This window comes from Dipodomys ordii, unplaced genomic scaffold (genome assembly GCF_000151885.1).
Source record: "Dipodomys ordii isolate 6190 unplaced genomic scaffold, Dord_2.0 Scaffold61, whole genome shotgun sequence".
Lineage (NCBI taxonomy): Eukaryota > Metazoa > Chordata > Mammalia > Rodentia > Heteromyidae > Dipodomys > Dipodomys ordii.
In genome coordinates this window covers 8,688,555-8,710,440 of record NW_012267277.1, presented here as the reverse complement: position 1 = coordinate 8,710,440, position 21,886 = coordinate 8,688,555, and the positions used below count along the sequence as shown (strand labels likewise).

General features: G+C 48.1%; 1 protein-coding gene across 2 annotated transcripts in view; it reads right to left on the bottom strand.

Moving 5' to 3' along the window:
• Ssbp3 (single stranded DNA binding protein 3) overlaps nucleotides 1-21,886 on the bottom strand; it is a 155,868-nt gene that overhangs the window by 37,679 nt on the left and 96,303 nt on the right. For both annotated transcript variants that reach the window (XM_013022316.1, XM_013022317.1), the window contains exon 5: nucleotides 6,963-7,052. In XM_013022316.1, the coding sequence (XP_012877770.1) occupies nucleotides 6,963-7,052 (90 nt within the window). The remainder of the gene's footprint in view (nucleotides 1-6,962; nucleotides 7,053-21,886) is intronic.

The following is a 21,886-nucleotide window of genomic DNA, read 5'->3' as shown; positions in this document are numbered from 1 at the left end:
GTGGCCTGGAGCCCAGCAGTTGGGGTGCCCCGCCTCCTCTCTAATCCCTCTCAGCAGGGGTGACCCTGCCTTCTGTCAGTCTGGAGGCAGACAGCAAGGCTAGGGGCTGGGTGGTACTTCAGTCCTCCAGGGAACTGACACATCACGTCCTGTCCTCTTCCCACAAGCAATGGAGCCGTCGGGGCTGGGGCTGTAGTCCTGGCAGCAGAGCCCAGAATAGGAGGCATTGAAATGATGCTTCATGGAGAAGGTACAGTCCCACTGATGTCCAGGACAGTCTTTCTGACTAGATCTCCTGACCAGTCTGAGCCTGGTCTCCTCATCTATGCAGCAGATATGCCACTGGATCTGGGGCCTACCTTCCAGGGTCAAACACAGTGACAGAAGATGGGAAGGGGACACCTTTTCCACCTGAACTCTAAGCAGGGTTAGACAGCTCCACTCAGAGCACATTGGCTGGAGCAGACAGGGAGGGCCATGCAGGGCAGCCTGAGGACCATGCTGCTCCTGGCCTCATGGTAAGGATCTAAAGGGGTAGAAGGTCCTCAAACTTAACATATCAACCCTTTCTTGCCCCACCCCACTTCCATCACCATCCCAGAAGTCTTCATCAAGACCTCCTAGCTTGGCTCCCCCAGCTCCAACACCTGTCAGGAGCATCCAGTTACAGCAGGAAGCACAGGCTACAGTCTCAACTTCACCTAGTCACCACTCTGGCTCAGGTTGGGGCACTCCTCAGGAGACCACAGCAGGACACTGCGCTGGCCTCCCTCCAAGTGCCAGCCCCTCCAGCCTCTGATGCTTTTCCCAAGACCACCATTCCCCTCATTAGGAGTGGTCCATGGCTCCCCAGTCCTTCCTGTGCTTGTTGCTGCCTCACTTCAGGCTAGTCCTGGTCACCTCCTAAATCCTTCCCACAGCCCAACCCAACCCAGCCCAGCCCAGCCCTCCAGGCCTGCTGCCATCACAAACATGCCCTACACATCCACACCCTGGCACACTGCCCCTCCCCCCCCACCTTCCTCACTCCCTGGCAGCCTGCAGCTCAAACATTAGCCCCTTTTCCCAGAAGACCTTCAGGCCAAACAGGCTGCTTCTCTGCCTGCCCTGTGGCACTCTGTCTGATGTTGTCCACCCCTCATCCCTTTGCTAGATCTGCAGTGCTCCTCAAAGGCCTTGATCTTAGGAACCACATATAACCCGGGGCCAAGGAACCTCATATGGCCTCAGTTCTAGCTCTCTCATCTGCCTTGCTTTACCATCTGTCAGATGAAGATGCCATCCCTCAAGTCCTTGTTAGCAGCTTAGCAGCAGGCTTTGGAAACCATAAAACAAGGGGTTTGATTCTTTCCAAGTCTCCCCTCTACTAGACCTGTACCAGTTAGCATAGAGAGACCTTCCCGGTGGCAGCTTTCTGGAAGGAGTAATGCCAGCTCGATCTCTGCTCCTCTCCTCTCCCCATAAGACAGCAGGACAGGAAATGGACAGCACCCAGACCAGCTGGAACTGCCCCAGTTACAGCCACTGGTCTGTTTCATTGACTCTGACCTTCCTGGAAACATCACCATGAGAAGGCTCACGGTTTTCATGCTGTCTGCAGGGCATCTTGTCTCTGCTTGTTTACCACCACTGTCAAGCAGCTCACTGCTTTATCATAAAATTGGCAGATAGTATAAATGTCTTCCATACAGACTCAAATTGGCTTCCTCTTCTTTTCTCTTGAGGACCTGGGATCTGAGGCTGCCACTTGGCAGAATGTCAGACACTTCAGACAGTCACTAGAGCCCTCTTGAGGCTGCCCTCTCCTGGGGAAACCCCAGCTACATCTGGAGACAGAGAGGCGAGAAGAGCCGTCCCTATAATCACAGAAGGCAATGGGTATGGGATGATATGTATCTTCTCTTCTTAGCTTGCTGATCATTTCTCTGGTTCCAGGCAGTACACAGCATTTGCTCCGTTTAGTTAGTTCTGTCCTTTGAGTTGTTAGCGGGAGGGGGAAGTGTCTCTGGAGACAGACTTCTACCTCCTTCAGGTAAGGTGGGCAGGATCAAAGCCTAACTGAAGTGAGGGTGCAAGTCAATCACTCCTTATTGTTCCCACCATGAGTGTCTCAGAGCAGGACATGAGCTTTTGGTGAAGAAAGCAGGACCTTTATGTTGCTCTAGGATTTATCTTTACCGGGTCTCTATGGCATCCACAAGGTCAACCACTTACTGAACATCCACTGTAGCACCCAGGTCCAAGAGCTACTAGACTATCTGTGAAGCAACTGTTCTGGCTTGAGCCAGACAAGAGTGCCCCAGTGGTCTTCCACTGCCCTCTTGCTGAAACCGGCAATATTAGAGGTCCATTCGCAACTACCCAGAAACTTCTTCAGCGTTCTGCCAAGTATCTGTCTCATACCTAATTTCAGAGACATCTAAGGGCTGTGCTGCTTACAGGTAGTCCTTCTGGCTCTCTTGTCTTGGCAGGCAAGTAGACAGGCAGGCAACCTACCTTATCATGGAAGACCATGTGAAGGTACAGGGTTGCTGATCTGTTTCTCTGGGCAGACAGATGGTTGATTTTAGTTCTAGCTTAGAACCCAAACCCAAGCCAAATTAAACACCCTTGTATACCAGTATGGCTAATGACTATCCCAAACTCCACCCCTGTTCCCTCAGGGATTCCATATTCACATCTCTAAGTCTGGACCAGATAAGTAGAATACGCACTCCCCTTTACAGGCTCACTGTCATGATAGACATGGCCAATCAGGAACTGTTGAGCTCAGACGTGGCTTCAGAATCATTCTCAACATAGTGACTCTAAACAGCCACCTCTAGTCCAGCTCAGTTAGCAGTGAGTGGAAAATTCTTTGCTACTTTTGAGAGAAGATGACTACTCTCTCTCTCTCTCTCTCTCTCTCTCTCTCTGTCTAGACAAGCAGACATGAATCTACACTTGGGATTGATGGTACTGTGAAAGAACAGTAGATTGGGAACCAGGAAACCTGGTGTTAAGACTTCAATTACAGCCCCAGGTTGATAATTTTGGGTAGCCACTCACCTTTCCCAACCAGCCATCCCTTCTCTGTAGAAACACCGTGACCAAAATGTTCAAAAACACTACATGACTGAAAACAATCATTGGAATTTAAAAACAAAGCAAGAACAAAAACAGTCTGTACCCAATGCTGTTTCTCTGTGACCTCCAGTGCTAGATCTAGAAATCCTAACTGGATGATGCCCCCTTGGGGCCAAGGAATTAAGGGACCCACCCAGACCAACATGCCTGGCCAAGCTGGGTTTGTCAGATGTGCAGCCTGAGTTACGCTGCGTGGAACAGAAAAGCTACTGCTTGATTATGAAAAGCCATCCAAAACAAGAAATCAGTTACAAGATCCCTCACGAGACCATCTGGTCCAGCCTCATCTAATGGTGAGAAAACAGGCCCAAAGAAAGAGAGCAACTGGCCCTCAGTCACTCAGCAATGCATAGTCAAGTCCTCTGTGTCCTTCTTCACTCAATAAACCCAATCTTAGACTCTTAGGCCAGTTTCCTGTTAGACCCAACCTGGCCAGAAGGCCAATCCAGTGCTTTGAGGCTGCCTAGGCTCCTGTGCTGTAACATGAGCAAACATGCTGGGAGATGCCAAGATTAGTGTAGTTTTTCTTCTAAATCACAGAATTCCTTTGCTAAATTCTACATAGAAGACACCACACTATCGCTCAGGTATGCTCAAGTCAGTGCTGAAACCTCTCCCTGACATCCCTTAACTGCTACCAGACAGATATCATCTCACCATGCCACAGCACTAGACAGGTGAAATTCAACACTAAAGAAAAAAAGAGCGGGCTGGGAAGTTGGCTCAGTGGTAGAGCGCTTGTCTTGCATGCATGAGGCCCTGGGTTCAATTCCCCAGCACCACATAAGCAAAAAGAAAAAAGCCAGAACTGGTGCTGTGGCTCAAGCAGTAGAGCACTTGCCTTGAGCAGAAGAGTTGAGGGACATGCCCAGCCCCCCCCCAAGAAAAGAAATCAAAAAAAGAAAAGAAAAGAAAAAAAGAGCAAACAGATGGAGCCTAATGTGTGGATGGCCCAACCTTCAGCCCTGTAGCCTGATGTCAGAAGCATGAGGAAATAGGTTCCATGTATGGTTTTCTGAGGAGCTAGAATAGGGGTAGACGGCTATTCTTTCCTATCTATCCTGGAAGCCCTAAATTTAGGTCCAATTAATGGTACAGATCTGACCTGAAAACGGGGCAGTCACTAGGACAGACTGGACCAAACATCCAGGCTGGCTCCCCGTACAAAGTTCTTCTGTGCCAGAGCCGCCCAGGCTGGGGCCAAGAGGGGAAGAAGTGCAATTGTTGGCAGCAGATAAAACTCTTGATATCATCTCTATTTCCCTTCTAATATCAGAGTGGCCACTTGAAGATGAGCAAGGGGCAGGGCCAGCAATCAATAGCTAATATTCCTGTTGTGAGACAACCTGCTCTGGAAATGGGCTGCCAGTACCTCCTTCCAGAAAAGACACTCTTTCCTCTTAGCAGGCACTCAGGCCAAGTGGTCAGCGTCATGGCCAGAAAGGATCAGGCAGGCTTTCACATGTAACTTCATCTGGCTGATAGGGAAATAATGCTAGAGAGTAAGGGAGAAGGACCTCCCAAAGAAGCAGAGAGGACAGGGCACAGAGATTCCTGCTGGATGACCCAGCGAGTTCTGACAGTCCACTCTATCTAGAGAACAGAGATGACTCTAGGTCAAGACAATTGCCTTTACTTGATATGGCTGAAGATGAGTGAGGACAGGAATCAATCTGGGATTTCTGACAACACCCCCTCAAAATATTATAGGGGAGAGCCAAAGAAGTATGCCTGGAAATAAGCCTTAGTTAGCTACAGGAGAATATACCAAAGCAGGAAGAGGGAGCTGCCCACATTTCAGGCAGACTTATGCCTTGACTTAGACTCAGGCCAAAACATAAGTCAAAGCATATTTTAAAAATACATGACTGGCTACTATCAGCTGTTTGCACCATACTAGCTTGCAACAGGCACGTAGAAGCCTGTGAAGGAGCCATACCTGCACCATATGGGACATGCCTGGCCTCATGAGTAAGGATATGTGAATCTGAACAGAACATGGCAGGGAAGCCACTAGATGGATGCAGAGTATCTGTCTGCAGTGGCTACACGGCTGCCTTTGGTGCAGGTGACCCCCCACCCCCACAGAGACTAATCCTCTCTGGCGAGGGGAAACAGCCATGTTGCTAACTTTATTGGGTCCGTGAATTTCCAAGCCAAGACCCTAGCAATACCTGGTCCAGTCTGAACTGGAATCTCAAACCTCAAAGCATTCTGAGGCTATACGTGTCTCTACCCCTTGGACAAAGCCCTGGCTTTGGTAGAATGCTGGGAATGCACACAGATACCTAATGCCCTAGAGTATCATCCCTGACTTCCCCCCTTTCTTCCCACTGCCTTTTTCTTTTGATATTACTGGGGTTTGAATGCTTGAGCCATAGTTCCAACCTGGCTTTCTGCTAGTTATTTTGGAGACATAGTCTCATGGACTTTTCTGCTTCTGCGGTTTTGAACTGCAATCCACTGGATTTCTGCCTCCTGAGTAGTGAGAACTACAGGTAGAAGTTACTGGTACCGGGCTTTGTACTTGGCTTTATACCAAGTACAAACAGCTGCTTCTGTTTTAAGGGAATAACCAAAGTCTACCATGGTCCTTCTTGGCTAGTAAGCAACATGTCCTAACTTTCCTCCCCTGGGAGTAAACATCAACCAAAGTGTAAAATCTTGCAAGGTGGAAAACCCCTTCAATACCCTAAGATGTGCTTATCCTGTCATTTCTCAGATACCTCCAGTGTCTGTCCAGGGCTGCCTGATTTGCTGCTAGATGTATGACACTGAGCAAGGTCTCCTTGAATTTTGCCTCACTGGTCTAGCTCCAAATTCCCTGGCTTCACTGAGGATATCTTTGTTCCTTTCTCCACAACAGCTCTTTCCTCATCCTCCTCTCGGAGCATCACTCTTATGAAGGTGTGGAGTGTCAAGGCATGCTATCCAACACAGCCTAAACAGGCTTGACGGAATGAACGATGTCACAATCAAGAGCTTCACCACAAAGTTCTTCACAGCCCTGCACACTGACAGCTCTCCAAGATGGCATCAACCAGTCCCAATTTGGCTGAAGTAGGACAAACTGCCAGGAGGGAAGGAGGGATGGAGAAGAAGGCACAGATGGGTGATAGCCACACCCAATCCCAACAAAGTGGAAAGCCTGATTTCACACGCACCCTAGAAAAGGGCCAACAAGGTGTCTGGAAGAGGCGAGGTTCCCAACTCACGGGGGATCTGTTCTTGCCCATGGTGCACAAAGTGTAGGCACAAATGTTGTGGAATACAGTCTGTGACCATACTTGGAAAAAATATCAGTGCTTAATCAGAGGGAAAGGATTCTGAGACCTGCCAGGATGAGTCTGTTGTTGTTGTTGTTTTAATATTATGCCTAGGTTTGTAGTTTGGACGGGCAAAATAAACAATGACAATGACAGCAGCAACAAAACAGGAACGAGAACAGTTTACTCATTTTTTAAAAAGAGGAAAGGAAAAAAAGGGAAAAAGTCTTTTGTTAAAAGAAAGCTCCACACTGGCCTCGAAGCAGCTACCCCCACCTCTTTGGCAGACCATGTTGTGCCTGCGGAGCTGGTGTGAAAAAAACAAACTGGTGAAGGGCACTGCCAGGCGGGAGGTGTCTGCCTTCCAGTCTCTCCTCCCCTTCCCAGCTTTCCATAGGGGTGGAGAGAGCGATGGGAAAGGAAGGGAAGGGAAGGGCCTCAACCAGCACAAAGAAACTGTATTTAGACCATGGCAAACTGAGCTGTGCTGCTTTTTCCCTCTCCCGCCTGCCTGGCTGTCCACCCCAGTCCAAGTACACGAAGAGTATGGGACCCACGGCGCTCACATACCTGAAAGAAACCCGGTGGGATGGGCCCTCCAGGCATCCCATCATTGGGGGGAATGTTGCCAAGCACAGGGCTCGGGGCAGCTGCTGCACTCTGTGGAGAGAGAAGGTAGAAATCAGTGGCCAAACCCCAACTAGGTACAAAGAAGATAAAACCACCACTCTTGTCTGCCCATGCCCCTATCCCTTCCTTCGCAAAGACAGGTATGTTACTGGTGATGAACCTGGAGCCTCTATTGCCTCACTTAGGAAATTAGGGAACCACCACTTAGGAATGCTACAGGAATAGCAAGAGATGGAAGCAGCAAAGGTACTTCCTCTGCAGTACCTGCCCAGCGGTGGTGCCTGGCTAACCCACGGAGGCTACTATTGACACTGATGCCCTACCTCACCCACCAGAGCTCTGAAGAGCTCTTTGAGGGCAAGTGGAGTGATTTATAAATGGTGGTACTCTCTCGAAGAGGCTGGCATGTTGCACAGAGCAGAAGGTCAATAAATACCCACAATTCAATAAATAAATAACAAAGCAACTAGGAAAATGCCCCAGACAAGTGTAAGGAAGAAACAGACAGATGCAATTTAGCCCCTAAAGGGTCCTGGGTGTCTCATGAGAAGCAGGGGTACGATGGAAGACTGTTTTTAGTTCTCTCGTTAAATGTTGCTATCCTGGCACCCACCTGGTACATCTGCCTCAACAAATGCCTCCCAGGGGTGAGCAGACGCTGTTGCGTTCCCCACCTGGCCTCTTTCCAACAATCTGTGACAAACCTGTTCATGTGGCCGGCATGTCTGTGCCTGGCTCTGTGCTCACAAAGGCAGGGCAAAAGATTGGGAGGCCTAAGCACCTAGCCTGAGGAACATATCCAGGGGCCTTGATGTTCCCTTCCTGGGCCCATTCCCTGATCCAGGTGCCATTCTTACAGATGTCCATCTCCAGTCCAGTCCCTGGTCTCAATTATGACCAAAACTAATTTCACCACTGATCACCCCACCCCCAAGAGTTGTGGCTCTTCTCTAAGACAAATTTATGACCCTTAGGGTCAGGAAACCAAACACCTCCTTTTGTTTCATGAATACAGCCTCCTACTACCTACCCCTGAAGGACTCACTTCTTTCTTTTCCTTTCCTCAAGTCACAAAATAGGAACCAGACCTCCTGGCTTCCAATCTTCCACTAATACCACACGTAACAGTGAACAACCCACTCTGCTCCAAGTGCTATCATTTGTACTAACAAATGGCATGAACCAGCTACTTACACCTCTACAAATCGGTGTCTTGTAAAAAGCAGAATGGCTGTTGTTTCTACCTTGGCATTAGAGGAGTGTGGTGGGTTGAGTTGGGATGGGATATGGTCTGTGAGATGGGATTACTCTGAGAACATGGGAATTAAGACTGGGGACAGGCACAAAAAGGTTGTCTGACGGATCCAAGTAAAAGAGAATGAGTTAGCTGTAGAAGATTTTCAAAATGAGTCTTCTTACACATGCCCCATACTGTGTGCTCCAAGTTTCAAACATCCTCAAACATGGATCTAGCTCTCCTTTCCTTGAGTCTACAGCCCATTCAGAGCAGAAGAATCTACTTGCCTCATCTGGACCCCTTGTCAGCTGGGAGTGGGCCACAAAGGGAAACTTACTAAGCAATTCTTCAGCTGCATTATTACTTCTTTGAGGTTAGTGGTTCTGTGTAATTTGATGTTTTGTGATTAAGAACCAACAACTACTTGTCCGTAGCACCCAGAAAAAACTTACAAAGACGGTGGGGGAGCTGAGGTAACCTGATAGTTACCTTTTGAGTGTTTTGGATCATTACCTTTTGGAATGCTTTCACACTGGACACTTGTAGACCTTTTTATGGTAAAATGTTCCTGTCTTTCATTATTTGGAGTATTTGACTTTTCCTATATTGAGGTATACATAGGTTCAGTATGTCAAAATTAAGAAAACAACTTCAAGTGAAAGCTTGAACCTGCAAATGCATTGTTGTTTTGCTTATGAGGCTCCTTCATCATGAGATGTGGTGTTCCTATGAAATTATAGAGTCAATAGTTCTAGGGGTGGCAAGACCAGGGTAACTGAAATGCTAGTAAAGGGGTGGAGTAATTCTCTGAAATCTGAGATGGAAGATGTATTTCACCATCTGCTCCTGGAGGAAGAACAGCAAAGGCAGATATGGTAGCAATGACTAAGGGACAAGAGGCCAAGGAGACAACTTTTTTTTTTTTGTACTACTGGGATTTGAATTCAGAGCCTTTGCTAGGCAGACACTCTACCACCTGAGCCATATCACCTCCCCAGATTTTTTTTTGCTGTATTATTATTTTGCTATTTCTCCCTCCCTAAGTTAGGATCTGCATTTTTTCCTGGGCTAGCCTTGGAACCTGATCCTCTTGATATCACAGATACAACTTTCTCACCTTGTTTGTTGAAATGAGGTCTCAGTAACTTTTTGCCTCTAATGATCTTCTGATCTCCACTTTTCAAGTAGCTGGAGTTACAGGTACAAGCTATTGTGTTGAGCCTAGAGACAACTTTTATGACAGAAGAGGCTTTCTCTATCTGTTAAACCAAGTAGTTATGCAATGCTTAAGTCTGTGCCCTGCAGGATCACAGTGATTGCTTCTCCCCTTTGATTATGAATCAAATTACAAACTCACAGAAGAAAAAAAAAAACTTTTAAAAGTACAAGAAAGCAGCAACTGGTGTATTGGGAGGCACAAGGGAAAGAGGCTGGAAGGCCTCAGAAATAACCCTTACTCACAAAACCCAGACCAAGGGGCCCAATGTTACTCTGTCAACAGTGTGCTGCATCCCAGCCTCCACCTTGACAGCAGGAGCTGTTTACCCAGCACAACATGAGGCATACAGCAGGTGTTCAATAAATGATTACTACTTGTATTATTCAAAGACCTGCTCAAACCTGACCATCTGGAGCCAGGCCTTTCTGGATTGCTAGGAGTCAGCCTCTCCCTGTGGTTTCCAGCTTGAGTTAGAACACCATTAAGGCACTCAGCAAAGTGTCTCATGTGAGTTTTCTCTAAAAACACAAAACCCAAACCCGTGGCCTTCCCTAGGCCTACAGCATGACTAGCTGTGGTGGTTACACAGGAAGGACTTCCCCATCAGAGTCAGAGAATAAAGAATAATGGATCTAGAAGGCCAAGGCCTCCCCTATTAGTTCAGGTCCCAGCTGACAACCCAAGGAAAAGTTCTTTCTCACTTGGGATTTAGTTTCTCCCATGTATCACAGGGTTAGTTAAGAGTTGTCCACGATGGCTCTTCTTCCAAGCTTCTCTGCCCATCCAATCCCACAAACTGAAGGAAGAAGGGGCTTGACAAAACAGACCTACAGGAAAAGACAGCAATGCTTCCCCAGAGGACCATGAATGCTAGCTTTCTCTTTTCATTACAGCACATTCAGAGATCAAAGATTATAAAGAACCCAGAGACCCACCTGTTATCTGAACTGGCAGACAACACTGATTGGGTTCTAGCTACCCAATATTTGTGTATATACATGGCTAAATAAAGCACAACCGCGGGGTATAAACTCATGAGGGGGGGGGAGATAGGAGGAGAGGGAAGGAAGAGAGAGGAAGGAGGGAGGGAGGAAGAGAAAGTAATTTAAAGAGCTTTGCACATGGTGATATAGACCAGCTGCCTACTCTTGGGGATAGAGTCAACTTAAAAAGCTGAAATGGGGGCTGGGAAGGTGCCTCAGTGGTAGAGTGCTTGCCTTGCATGCATGAGGCCCTGGGTTCGATTCCTCAGCACCACATAAGCAGAAAAAAAAGCCAGAAGTGCTAGCCTTGAGCTGAAGAGCTGAGGGACAGCGCCCAGGCCCAGAGTTCAGGCCCCAAAACCGGACCCCCCACCCAAAAAAGGGGGGAGCTGACCTCCTGACCCCAGCCCAAGAACCCGTCTTCCTCACTCCCAAACTAGCATCTACTTTTTTACTATTTTCTACAAATAAATATTTCTATGCACATGAAGCTCCTGGAAAATGAATAAAAACAAATGCTCAGAGTGAACCTTGGCCTCCTGCCAGGTTAGTGAGAAAATGGTACTTTATTTGGTAAATCCCCTTCCTCCTTCCCCTGCCCCAATACTCAGGCCACATGTGAAACCACCAAGCATAGCCTTCCTTGACTGAAACTCAACCCTAGCCACATGGCTGGGAGGGCCAGAGGAATTGGGGTGTGAGGAGCACTATGGGTGTGGCTGGGAAACAGAGGTCCTGAAGCTGGGTGTGGGTGGTGCCTCTTGAGATGACCATAGGAACAAGGCAAGAATGCCTGTCTGGCGCCCCAGAAAGGCAAGAAGGCTTACTCAGATCTCACTTAGGGCCGAATTCAGAGAGCTGAAGTGATTTGGTCCCTCTGGGCCAGCCAAGTTTCCTGGAGGGAATTCTAACAACATCACCACAGTAAAGATTCAGGTGGAGGAATGGGAAGAATTGTCACAATGTTATCACCCATGCAGAAAGGCCAAGACCAGAGCAATGGAATCTAAAGAAGGGAACAGAGGAAGAAGAGGTCTCTTAGTCTTACGCACAGACCACAGAACAGAATGCGTTTAGGGGAATGGATGCTCTTGATTTTGCAGTTCAGAGAAAACAAAGAACTGTTGCTATGTGAAGAGAAAACCAGCTGGTGTTAAAAATAGGTTCCAATGACACAAGGGAATGACATAGGATCCCTGCCTTCAAACAGTCAGGGGGGCTGTCACACAGGAAGAGAAGTGGATGTGCCCACTCAGCATGGAGAGACAGACAGCTCTGGGTCCAATAGTAGCTGCTCCAAGATACACAAAGCCTCCCTGATCTGCTGTGGAGGTGGTAGGATATGGTAATTTGGGGTTGCTCAATGGTGACATGGCAAAAGTCATGGTAAAATCTTCTTTCTCAAAGTTCCATCTTACTTCTCTCTTCCATGGCAGAGGATTAACTTAACAACAGAGAAGGTAGGGGAAGCAACTGCTATTTCATGCTGATCCCATAAACCAGGAGAGGTTAAAGGAGGGAAATATTCATGTCCCAAAAGGAAGATGTCATTTCTGTTTAGCTAGTAAGAAAACTGAGGCACAGAGGAGTGTTATCTTAAAGAAATGCAGCCTCACATGTGGCTCTAACTTCAGCCCCTCTGTCCCCTCACCTCTGATCTTGGGTTCAAAAATCTCAAGTAACAGTTCCCTCTTACCAACATCTGTAAGTTCTGAAAAATGTGTGCTTTTTTGGTTTTGGCTCATGAAAAGAGCCAAATGCTCATGACAGAGCATTAAGAACATCTGGCAATCACAAGTCCTTCTTTGTATTTGAGATCACCTATGTATACTACTCTTCTCCACCAAGTAGGATGACCTTCTAACTTGGCTTTTTCTGACAAATATTTCAATGAGTTGGCATTTAACAAGAGGTAGAACGTGAGTGCATATGTGTGCGCGTGTGTGTCAAAGAAGGTCCACTGAAGAGTCTGTTGGGCCTAATTGGCAAATTACCTTGGGAAGAAAAAGAGAAACAAGGTAGGTGGGAGCTGTAAAAAGGTTACGAGTACTTGATACAGGGCGGGTGCATTTAGCATTTGCTCCTGTGGCCGCACGGATGGCACTGTGCCCACTGGGATGGGAGATGAGAGTCAGGTTCTGCCCCGAAGGTCTGGAGGATGAAAAGTGTCGTGGTGACAGAGAACTGAGGGACGTGTGAAGGTACTCCAGGCAGGCACTGTGAGACAGGGATTAGGGGGATCAGGGAGGCTTTGTGAAAGTGGTGGCACTCGAGCCAGGGCCTTAAAGGACAGCAGGGCTGAAAGATGTAGAAGGAGATATGGAGGTAAGAGATTACTGCTGTCATCTTCACCCTCCTGGCACAGCCTCCTTTAGAGTGCAAATCCCTCTGAACTCTACCCACCCCATGCCCATCCCATCTCCTAGATGGGGTGAAGCTTACTTGCCCTCCCTTACCTTGGGGGCTCCTTGGCAGGAGTTACGTAGCCTACCCACTCCCAGAGGGCTTGCCATTCAACAACTGTCACTTCTGGCCAGCTTGCTGAAGCTTCTCTCCCCAAGTCCTCCCAACAACCCACCATTGCTGCATAGGAGAAAAGAGAGGCTCTGTTCAGACAGTTCAGAGTCATACAGTCATATAGTTCAGACAGTTACAGCAGCCACTTGAGAACAGAGGTCTGCTTCATGGCCAGTTCCTTCCATTTACCAGGAGCTTGAGCACTTGGGTACCTCATGTTACATTTCTGAGTCTTTCAGGGTCATGTTTAAAGGAAGGATGCTCTAGCCCATAGGGATATGGGTCAATGATAACACAACTCTCAGGACAGGCATTCCGCTAGGCCAGGGTGAGATAGCCCCTGAACTTGACACAGCACCTGGCAATGGCAGACATGTCTAGTTGTTTGTTTGCTTGTTTGTGAGACAGGCTCTTGTATGTTGCTGCACATTCTCCTGGGCTCAAGTGATCTTCCTACCCCAGCCTCATAGGCATGCCAACTACTGAGCCTGGCTAGATAAGCTCACGTTTTATGATTCCATGAATAGTCTGGAGGTAGCTGTGGTCTCTCTCCTCAATGTCACCTTAGTAAGCACTAGGGAGGGGGGTGGGGTGGGGAGGGGGATGAAAGAAAAGTATGCCTGTCAGAACATTTCAACAGAAAGAACTGAGGAACTAACTTCCCTGGGCTAAGGAGAGAAGGCTATCACATCATTGGGCCCTGCCCACGCATCCCAGGAAGCACCTAGCTTCTTCTGGGAACTGGATCAAAGGGCACAATGTGACTAAGAGGTGGGTCCCTATGTAATTAACACCTGGATGTACCTTGGATACTGTCCAGATATCACCCTTCTCTTTGTGCAAACCCCTCCCTAGTTGGGTAACATGATGTGGGGCTTGGCCTATGGCCTGTACAATAAGGCTAGAGAGATCAGGGTTGTGGGGGACCCCTCAGGTGAACACTGTGAATGGGTCAGTGATATTTGTTCAACACTCGTTGTCTTCTTAAAGAAAGGTGAGCTTCAGACCCTGGTTTGTACCATTAGCGCCCCCCCCCCACTTCCTACTGTCTTAAGGAGCTACTTACTTATAACCACAAACATGTCATAGTAGGCCAGTGACAGCTCCTTAACAAGAACACTGGCAGTTGCTTCTGCAAAGTGGAAAATTCCCTGGCGTGGACCTGTACACACGCTCAGTTCCAATGACAACTTAATCCTTCCAGGACCGAGGTGTGCAGAGAACAGAAAGCCATCTGATTCACTTCTTAAAACTATTTTTTTTTTTTTTTAGTTTAAAAGAAATCATTAAAGGCAAGGCACTCCAAGCATCTTTCAAGGATGGGAGCCCACACCTCCTCAGCTGGCATCCAATTTAGTAGGGACAGAGTCACTTTCCCTCACCTCCTTCTCTGCAGTGACAGGACGAATGTGCAGTCTAGAAAGTTCACCAAGGTCCCTTGATATCAAAGCTGGGGACGTCTATACTTGGCAGGGAAGGGGGCACATAATTCAAACCTGCCAAGGCCTCTTGTGTGTAAAGGAATGGACTGGAGCCCTCCTGCTCTCCTGCTAGGCCAGGAGGAAAGCCAGTAAGCAGCTGCCCACCACGGTACTCACAGCCTTCCCCAGTGCGCCCGACACGCTGGCTCAGAGCTGAGCAGATGCCGCCTAAGCCTTTAAAGCACGCACTAATTGCGCTAATTTAGCTAACAGTCTCTGTTTCGTCCCCCACCCGAGTCAACCAGCGTCCTTTGGTACTGCTGGAGAGATGCAAGCTGTTGGCTTTAGTGTTATTTTGTCAGCCATTAAACGATTCATCGGAGTCATTAATTGATTTATTACTGCTGCCTGCTCAGAGGGTTTAGCAAATAAAGAATGATGTAGGTCACAATGCAAAGGAAATTGGACCAAACAATGCCATGAGGAACTGGGCATTCAGTGACTTCCACTGTCCACTCCAGAAGTCCTGTGCACCCCATTGTTTGTTGAGGGACAGCATAGATGACCCTCCTGCCTGAAATTCAGGTACAAGAGAGGCAAGAAGCCTATAGGGCCTCCAGCCCCTGGTAGCACTAAGTTGTAATGGTTGGATCTGTGGCAAGGAACCTAGAAAGGCAGGGTTCCACTCCCCTGAAGGTGACATACTCCAGTTGAGCCCACACACTCCCCCTGCACTGCCTACAGGAGCCATACGACATCATCCGGTGGATGCGTTAACATGTGCCTCCTAATGCCTGGCCTTTTATGTACTTATCTCTGATCCTCTCAACAGTCCGACGGGTAGTCGCATTATCTTCCCTGTTACAGAGAGAATACTGAAGCTCAGAGAGCTGACCTGCCCCAGGCTGCACGGCAGGTCAGGAAGTGGCAGTCTGGGACGCAAACCCAGCGTACTTCACTTCAAAGTCCACATTTCTTCCCCTCTACCAAATTCTTCAGACAGACACAAAAGGCCCTATATCTCCAGCTCAGCTCCATGAGAACCCTGACAGAAACAGGCACGAGACCAGAAACAAGGCTACCCCTGCCCTTCTCAGAGCCCCAAGTGCTTCAATTACAAAATGACATGGTTACAGGTGAGCCCTGATGCCACATGGAAGGATGAGATTCTATAAGGAGTCCCTTCTACTTCTCTCTGCAATGGCCACACTGACTGAGTCAACACAATCAACCAACACAATGCCACTTAGTGCTGCTTCCCTTTGGAGTGCTCCTATGTGGTAAGTGAGCCCTCCTTGGGCCCTATGTGGATTCCACATTTCCCGGCTACCCCATCAGCCACATGGCAGCAGGTCCAGGGACGTCTGCTGTACTGGACCAGACCAGACCAAAGTGGTCCAGGCTACCCAGCTTCCAGTCCTCAGGGTTCTCAGCAAACACAGAAAGGAATGACACTGAGCTGAGAGCAACGTTAACACCTCGAATGACAGACTCACACAGTCATGTATGGATAGTGTGTGTATGTGTACATGTGTATGCACATAACCACATCTGTCTGTAGAAGAGAAGAAAAGGTAATAGCTCTAGTACCTATTTTCCCTAGGAACACCACAGCCATTCTGAATGTCTCAAATTCTATTATCACAGTTATCAGCTGATAAAGGGGTCTCACACCCCTGCCCAGCACAGCAGCATTCTAGAACAGAGCTTGCCCTAGCATGCTTTTAGAGGCGGCTCTCAGAAAGTGCTGACTGATTTGTTCCTGAAGTGATGCAGAGGGGATGAAGAGTGGGGTCAGGGACCCACCAAGAGCCAGTGTGCTCCTTTCTTCTTGGTCCCTCGACTTGTCAGCTTAGACTGTGGCTTAAGGCAGGGGGCTGCCATTCCAGCTTACCATGGGCAAGTCCACAGCCTCATCTGGAGGTGTATAGAACACAGTTTTCTTGCTGGTACACCCCAAAATTGGTCCAGAACTTTCAAGATCATACACATCCTTTACAGTTGTAGTAAGAAGCTGCTAAGGAAGTGGGCCAAGGGACTGGGAAGGTGGATCAGTGGTAGAGCACTTGCCTTGCATGCCTGAGGTCCTGGGTTCGATTCCTCAGCACCACATAAGCAAAAAGAAAAAAGCCGGAAGTGGCGCTGTGGCTCAAGTGGTAGAGCGCTAGCCTTGAGCTGAAGAGCTAAGGGACAGTGCCCAGGCCCAGAGTTCAGGCCCCACTACTGGATCCCCCCGCCCTCCCTCCCCCCAAAAAAAAGAAGTGGGCCAAGAGCATGGATGGGAAAAGCTGGAGGTGGCTACTCAGGCTTCTGAAACAGATGCAAAATTTCTCTTGGAGAACTGGATGCTGGTGGCTAACAACTATAATCTTAGCTACTCAGGTGACTGATCTCTCAGGACCAAGGTTTGAAGCCAGCTGGGGCAGGAAAGTCTGTTAGACTCTTATCTCTAATTAGCCACCAAAAAGTCAGAAGTGGAGCTGTAGATGAAGTGGTAAAGTGCTAGTCTTGAGCACAAAAGCTCAGGGATAGCACCCAGGTCTAGAGTTCAAACCCCAGGACCAGGGGGTGGGAAAAAAAAATTCCCCTGGAGGATACCCACCCCTAAGGTGCTGGCAGTACAAAGGAGGGTCTTCAAGGAGGCCTTCCCCAAGGCCCAACACTTGACAGAGAATAACTTGTTAACACTTACATATTTAGTAGCAATTTACAAAGGCCTTTCTTTCCATATATTTACTTGATGAGTTTGCCCAACCACCTTTGCATAGGCTGGTCCCAGTCTCTGGCAGAAGCTGGTCCCTGTCTCTGGAACACTCTCCTCTTGGGTCTGGTACTACCTCTGTGTCCTCTTCATGTTCTTCCTCATAGCACTTGATACACCTGACTGTTAATTCCTTATTAAATAAGCCAGCTGGCTTCTCAAAGATGTGGCAGGAATGGTGTAGCAAAACACAGAGAAGTTGCTGGCTTAGTAAATACTATTTGGATGAATAAAATTCTTGTAGAAATCCTGTCTTTCAAGAGTACTCATCACATCTACAAGGTCAAATTCCAAGACTAGCTAATTCAAATGATCTTCCATTAGTTACCACTGGATCCCATCCAAAGAACTAGTCCCTCCCTTCCAAACCTCTACCACCACCACTACCACACACCCCTGCCTACGCAAGTTTTGGGACACATTGTTCCCTCTTTCTGAAACACCCCAACTTTGAGAAATGAGAAGGCCTGGGAGCTGGAACTGCGTGTCCCTTGCTGCCAAATGCCTTAGGCAGGCCTCCTAGCCACTAGTGCTGTCAGTATACTGGAAATCATCATTAAGTCCCCACCCAAAGACAACTGTAAGGATGACTTCAGCTGCCATCTAGGGAAAGCATTTGTAGCTCTGAAGAAGGACAGAATCAATGAATGGAGTGGGGAACTGAATTCGAGTCACAGCCAGGCCTCAGGGGATGGGTTCAAGAAGAAGACCCTAAGTGTCTGTACACTGCTGAGATCTACCTGCCATCCCATCCCCTGTTCTCAGCAGGTTCAATGCCTGGGCTCTCTGACCAAGCTGTCTGCTCCACTGGCTGCAAGGGGTTACTTCCTCCATAAGCATTGGAAAAGGACCAAGAGAAATAGCAAACTAACCATGGGGCCTGGAGCTGCTTCTGAGCCTGGCGTGGAACCCTAGATGCACCCTGCTCTGTACCCTCCCTGGACTAACCACGTCTCAAGCACATGGTAAGCCAGCTCCTCACCTACCAGGTCTTAGGTCCACTTAGTGCTACTTGCACTGTCTCTGTTCAACAAGCTCTCCAAACCCTTCCATTTATCTATGCATAAAACTCTTGGTCTGTTCTTGCTTACCAGTTCTAAACAGGCACAAAGGCCCTTTAGTGGTTAAATTAGAACTCAACACTAGAAAATTTCCACCTATGTCTCTTTAATCAAACGTCCAATAAAACATTCAACAGACCATGGGCTGCAGCTAGCTGTAAAGTAAATAGAGCACTGGATGGACTGCAGGGAAGAAGTTTAGCTCCCAGCTCCCAGGCTAACTCAGAGACAGGCAATTCATCCTGACTTGAGATATGCCCCTATAATGTAGGACAGGGATTGTCCTCTCTTGGGTTTGGCACGGGAACTGAGACACAAGGAGATAATGAAAGGGCTGTGATCTCATTTCAACCTCTCATTCCATCCCCTCTCTCTTTTTCTACACAGAGCTGAAGCCACAGGAAATCTTGGTCTCAGCCTTGTTGCATATGCCTTGCCCTCTAGAATGGCCATTTTATGCCAGCTTCTGCCATCCCAATGCATCCCTCAGCCTGCCTGGAGCAAGATAGTTTGTTCCAATTTCACAAGACTCTACCTGTATCTCTACTATTTCCTACCTGGCTTTATCCCATGAGAAGGGCTTATTTTTCTGCAGACTATTGGTTCCTAAGAAGTAGAATCCAAATGTTTGCTACATCTGGTAATCGATAAAAACCGAAATGACTAGGGACTGAGAAAGAACTTTTCAGAGAAAGCTAAACCTGTCTCTTCTGATAAATTTCTATCCTTTTTATTCATTTCCTTTCAAAGCACAGGACGGGCTGGCAAAAACCCAGATGTCAAGAGAGTGAAGTGTGGCCTTCACTCCCACATGCTTGTTTCTCTCATCACACTGTTGGTAGCTGGAGGACAGAAACATGGTGGCCTCTGGGGAGATCTCAATCTGAGTCCTGGGTTTGCTCCCAGCTTGAAACTTGGAACTCAGATAGGGATGACAGCGCTGTCCTTGACAAATGACCAACCTTCCTGTTCTGCTGCTTACCTGATCTTAAGCAGTCTGTTTTTCTTTTATTTTCCCCTAATCCCACTTAAAGCCATGGCCTAGGTTTTCTCTATCCAAGAAAGGAATTTTTAACTAAATATGTATAGTGTATGAGCCTTCAGAAGCTGAATCTGGAACTACAGAAAAAGACATACCTACCAGGTGGAGGGCAGCAGGGATTTGGAACCTGTTTTCCCAAGGTATCTGTCTGGGCTGGCTATTATCTAGAAAATGGTTGAGAGGGGCTGGGAGGTTGGTTCGTTGTAGAGTGCTTGCCTTGCATGCATGAGGCCCTGGGTTCAATTCCTCAGCACCACATAAGAAAAAAGAAAAAAGCCGGAAGTGGTGCTGTGGCTCAAGTGGTAGAGCGCTAGCCTTGAGCTGAAGAGCTGAGGGACAGCGCCCAGGCCCAGAGTTCAGGCCCCACGAACAGACCACCCCCCCCCCAAAAAAAAAAAGAAAATGGGTGAGAAAGCCTGCCTGCCACCTCCCAGGATGAAGTGAAGTTTCTCCCACATCCTAGAACAATGTTTACCTGGCATGCATCAGTCAGGTGCTCCACAAACATACTCCTGTGAAAGAAACCCTCCCTTCCACTTGTCTTCCAGTGGGGAAGGCCAAGCCAGCAGGAACTAGAGCCTCAGTGCTCCCATCCCGGTCCCCACAGCTTCCGGGTTCTACATCCCAGGAACATGGGCACAAGCCCTCACATCCTGCTTACACAATGCAGGCACCAAGGGAGGCTGATCTCACTTAATCCTCAACAGCCTCCCAAAGTGAGTAAATCCACTCCTTTATTTTATATCGACCCATCTTGCCAGTGCTGGCCAGAATGGTAAGTGTCTTACTCAAGGTCATAGTTAACTGATTTTAGAATTTTCCTCCTGGCTGGGTCTAAACATTCAAACCTACATACTCCTCCAACCTCCAGTGGGAACCAAAGGAAAGCTTAAGTCATGGCGGGGGGGGGGGGAGAACTTAATCTGAGGGTCAGTCCTCTGGCTCTAGTATCCATCTGGCACAGGTCTCCTCAACTTTACTTTGTTCTGCCTAGCCTTCCTTATACAGCAGTGACGAGCACAAATGACACAGAAAGGGTCTGTGAACAGAGAGCAACATGCCCTTCTACCTGGACAGACCAAGGGACACACCAGCAAGGAATCAGGCATGGCTAGCTTCCTCGTGAGGCCCTCCCCTCCCCATAAAATGAAGGGAGTGCACCCAGTTCCTGGTTTACAAGCCTTGTCACACATCAACATCACCAGGTATCTTTGCAACTACCCAGCTGCCTGTATTCCAGGCTGCAGGAAAGGTGCAGGGGTCCAGCTCTGGGAGCTCTAGGACCAGATGTTCTATCAGATAGAACTCTCCTGGGTTCTGTCTCTACCCTGATTCCAGCTGGAGAGAGACCCCAGGTCTGGGGACAGCTGGGCCAGATGGGCATTTGTCTTCTGTCCCCTCATCCTTCCCAGCCAGGCTCCCAGGAGGGCCTGCAGGATGCCTCTGGAGCAGGTCACGGCTTAGACAACCGCCCAAACAGGTATGGGCCCAGATTTAATTGGCCTCTTGGTTAAGCTTTCTAATCTCATTAAAGCTGCCTCCATCATGCAGATGGAGGTCTTAAACGTATTAACAGAAGAGGCTGCTTTGCCCCACTGTAAGCTTAATAGGTCTGGAGAGGGGTGAGACCCCTTTCTGCCCCCTAGCATGCTGTATCAATATGCGGACAATATAAACTCAGACAAAAAGAGGCACATGGCAGGGGGCAAAGAAGTATTGCCAGGAGAAGTACAGGACCAGGCTTGTGTACCCCACCTGGGGAAGCTTGTGCTGTCCCCAAGACCTTTTTTTTAAAAAAATTATTGTGAAAATACCGTACAGAGGGGTTACAATTACATGAGCAAGGTAATTGAGTACATTTCTTATCAAGCATTGTTGCCTCCTCCTTTGTTTCCCCTTCCCATCTCCGCCCCCACACACACACCCGTCCCCCGCCCCCAAGACTTTCAATCAATACCAACCACAGGATAAGTTTATTTCATGTCTTATCAGGTGCAATCCCAGAGCCCACACCACCCCCAGGAGACAGCTGCCTTTCTGGTAGAGTGGGACTCACAGGATTTTTCTCCTACCCATTCTTTCGATCATCTTGGATGCTTCCTTCACTCAATGGAAAGGAGGTGGCTGCAAGTATGGTGTGGGTCCAACAGCTGTGTTTAATCTCTGCAAGAGAGGGCTTGTAATGCCACTCATTCTCTCCCTGGGCCCTCTGAGGAGGTATATTACCTCTCCACCAAGCATATGAGGAGCATCCAGGAAGGTTGAAACTTCTGGACATCAGCTCCAAAAACACTATGGTTGTCGTGTGCAAACATCACTGTGCAAATATACGTTACCTACTTCTCGATCATCTCACTTTATCTAAATATATCCTAAGAAAATAACTTGGCAGCAGTGAGAAATTCTGCAATAGGTTCAAAATAAGAACGAACGAACACACACACACACACACACACGAACACACACACACACACACACACACACACACACACACACAATGTTCAAGGTACCACACATTACTGAGGATGTTCATGGAGAAACAAACACCCAGTGTGTGCTAGGGCTCAGCGGTGGTAAGGGCTCCTGCTTGTTACTAAGAATAGTTATAAGGAAGTTAAGATTA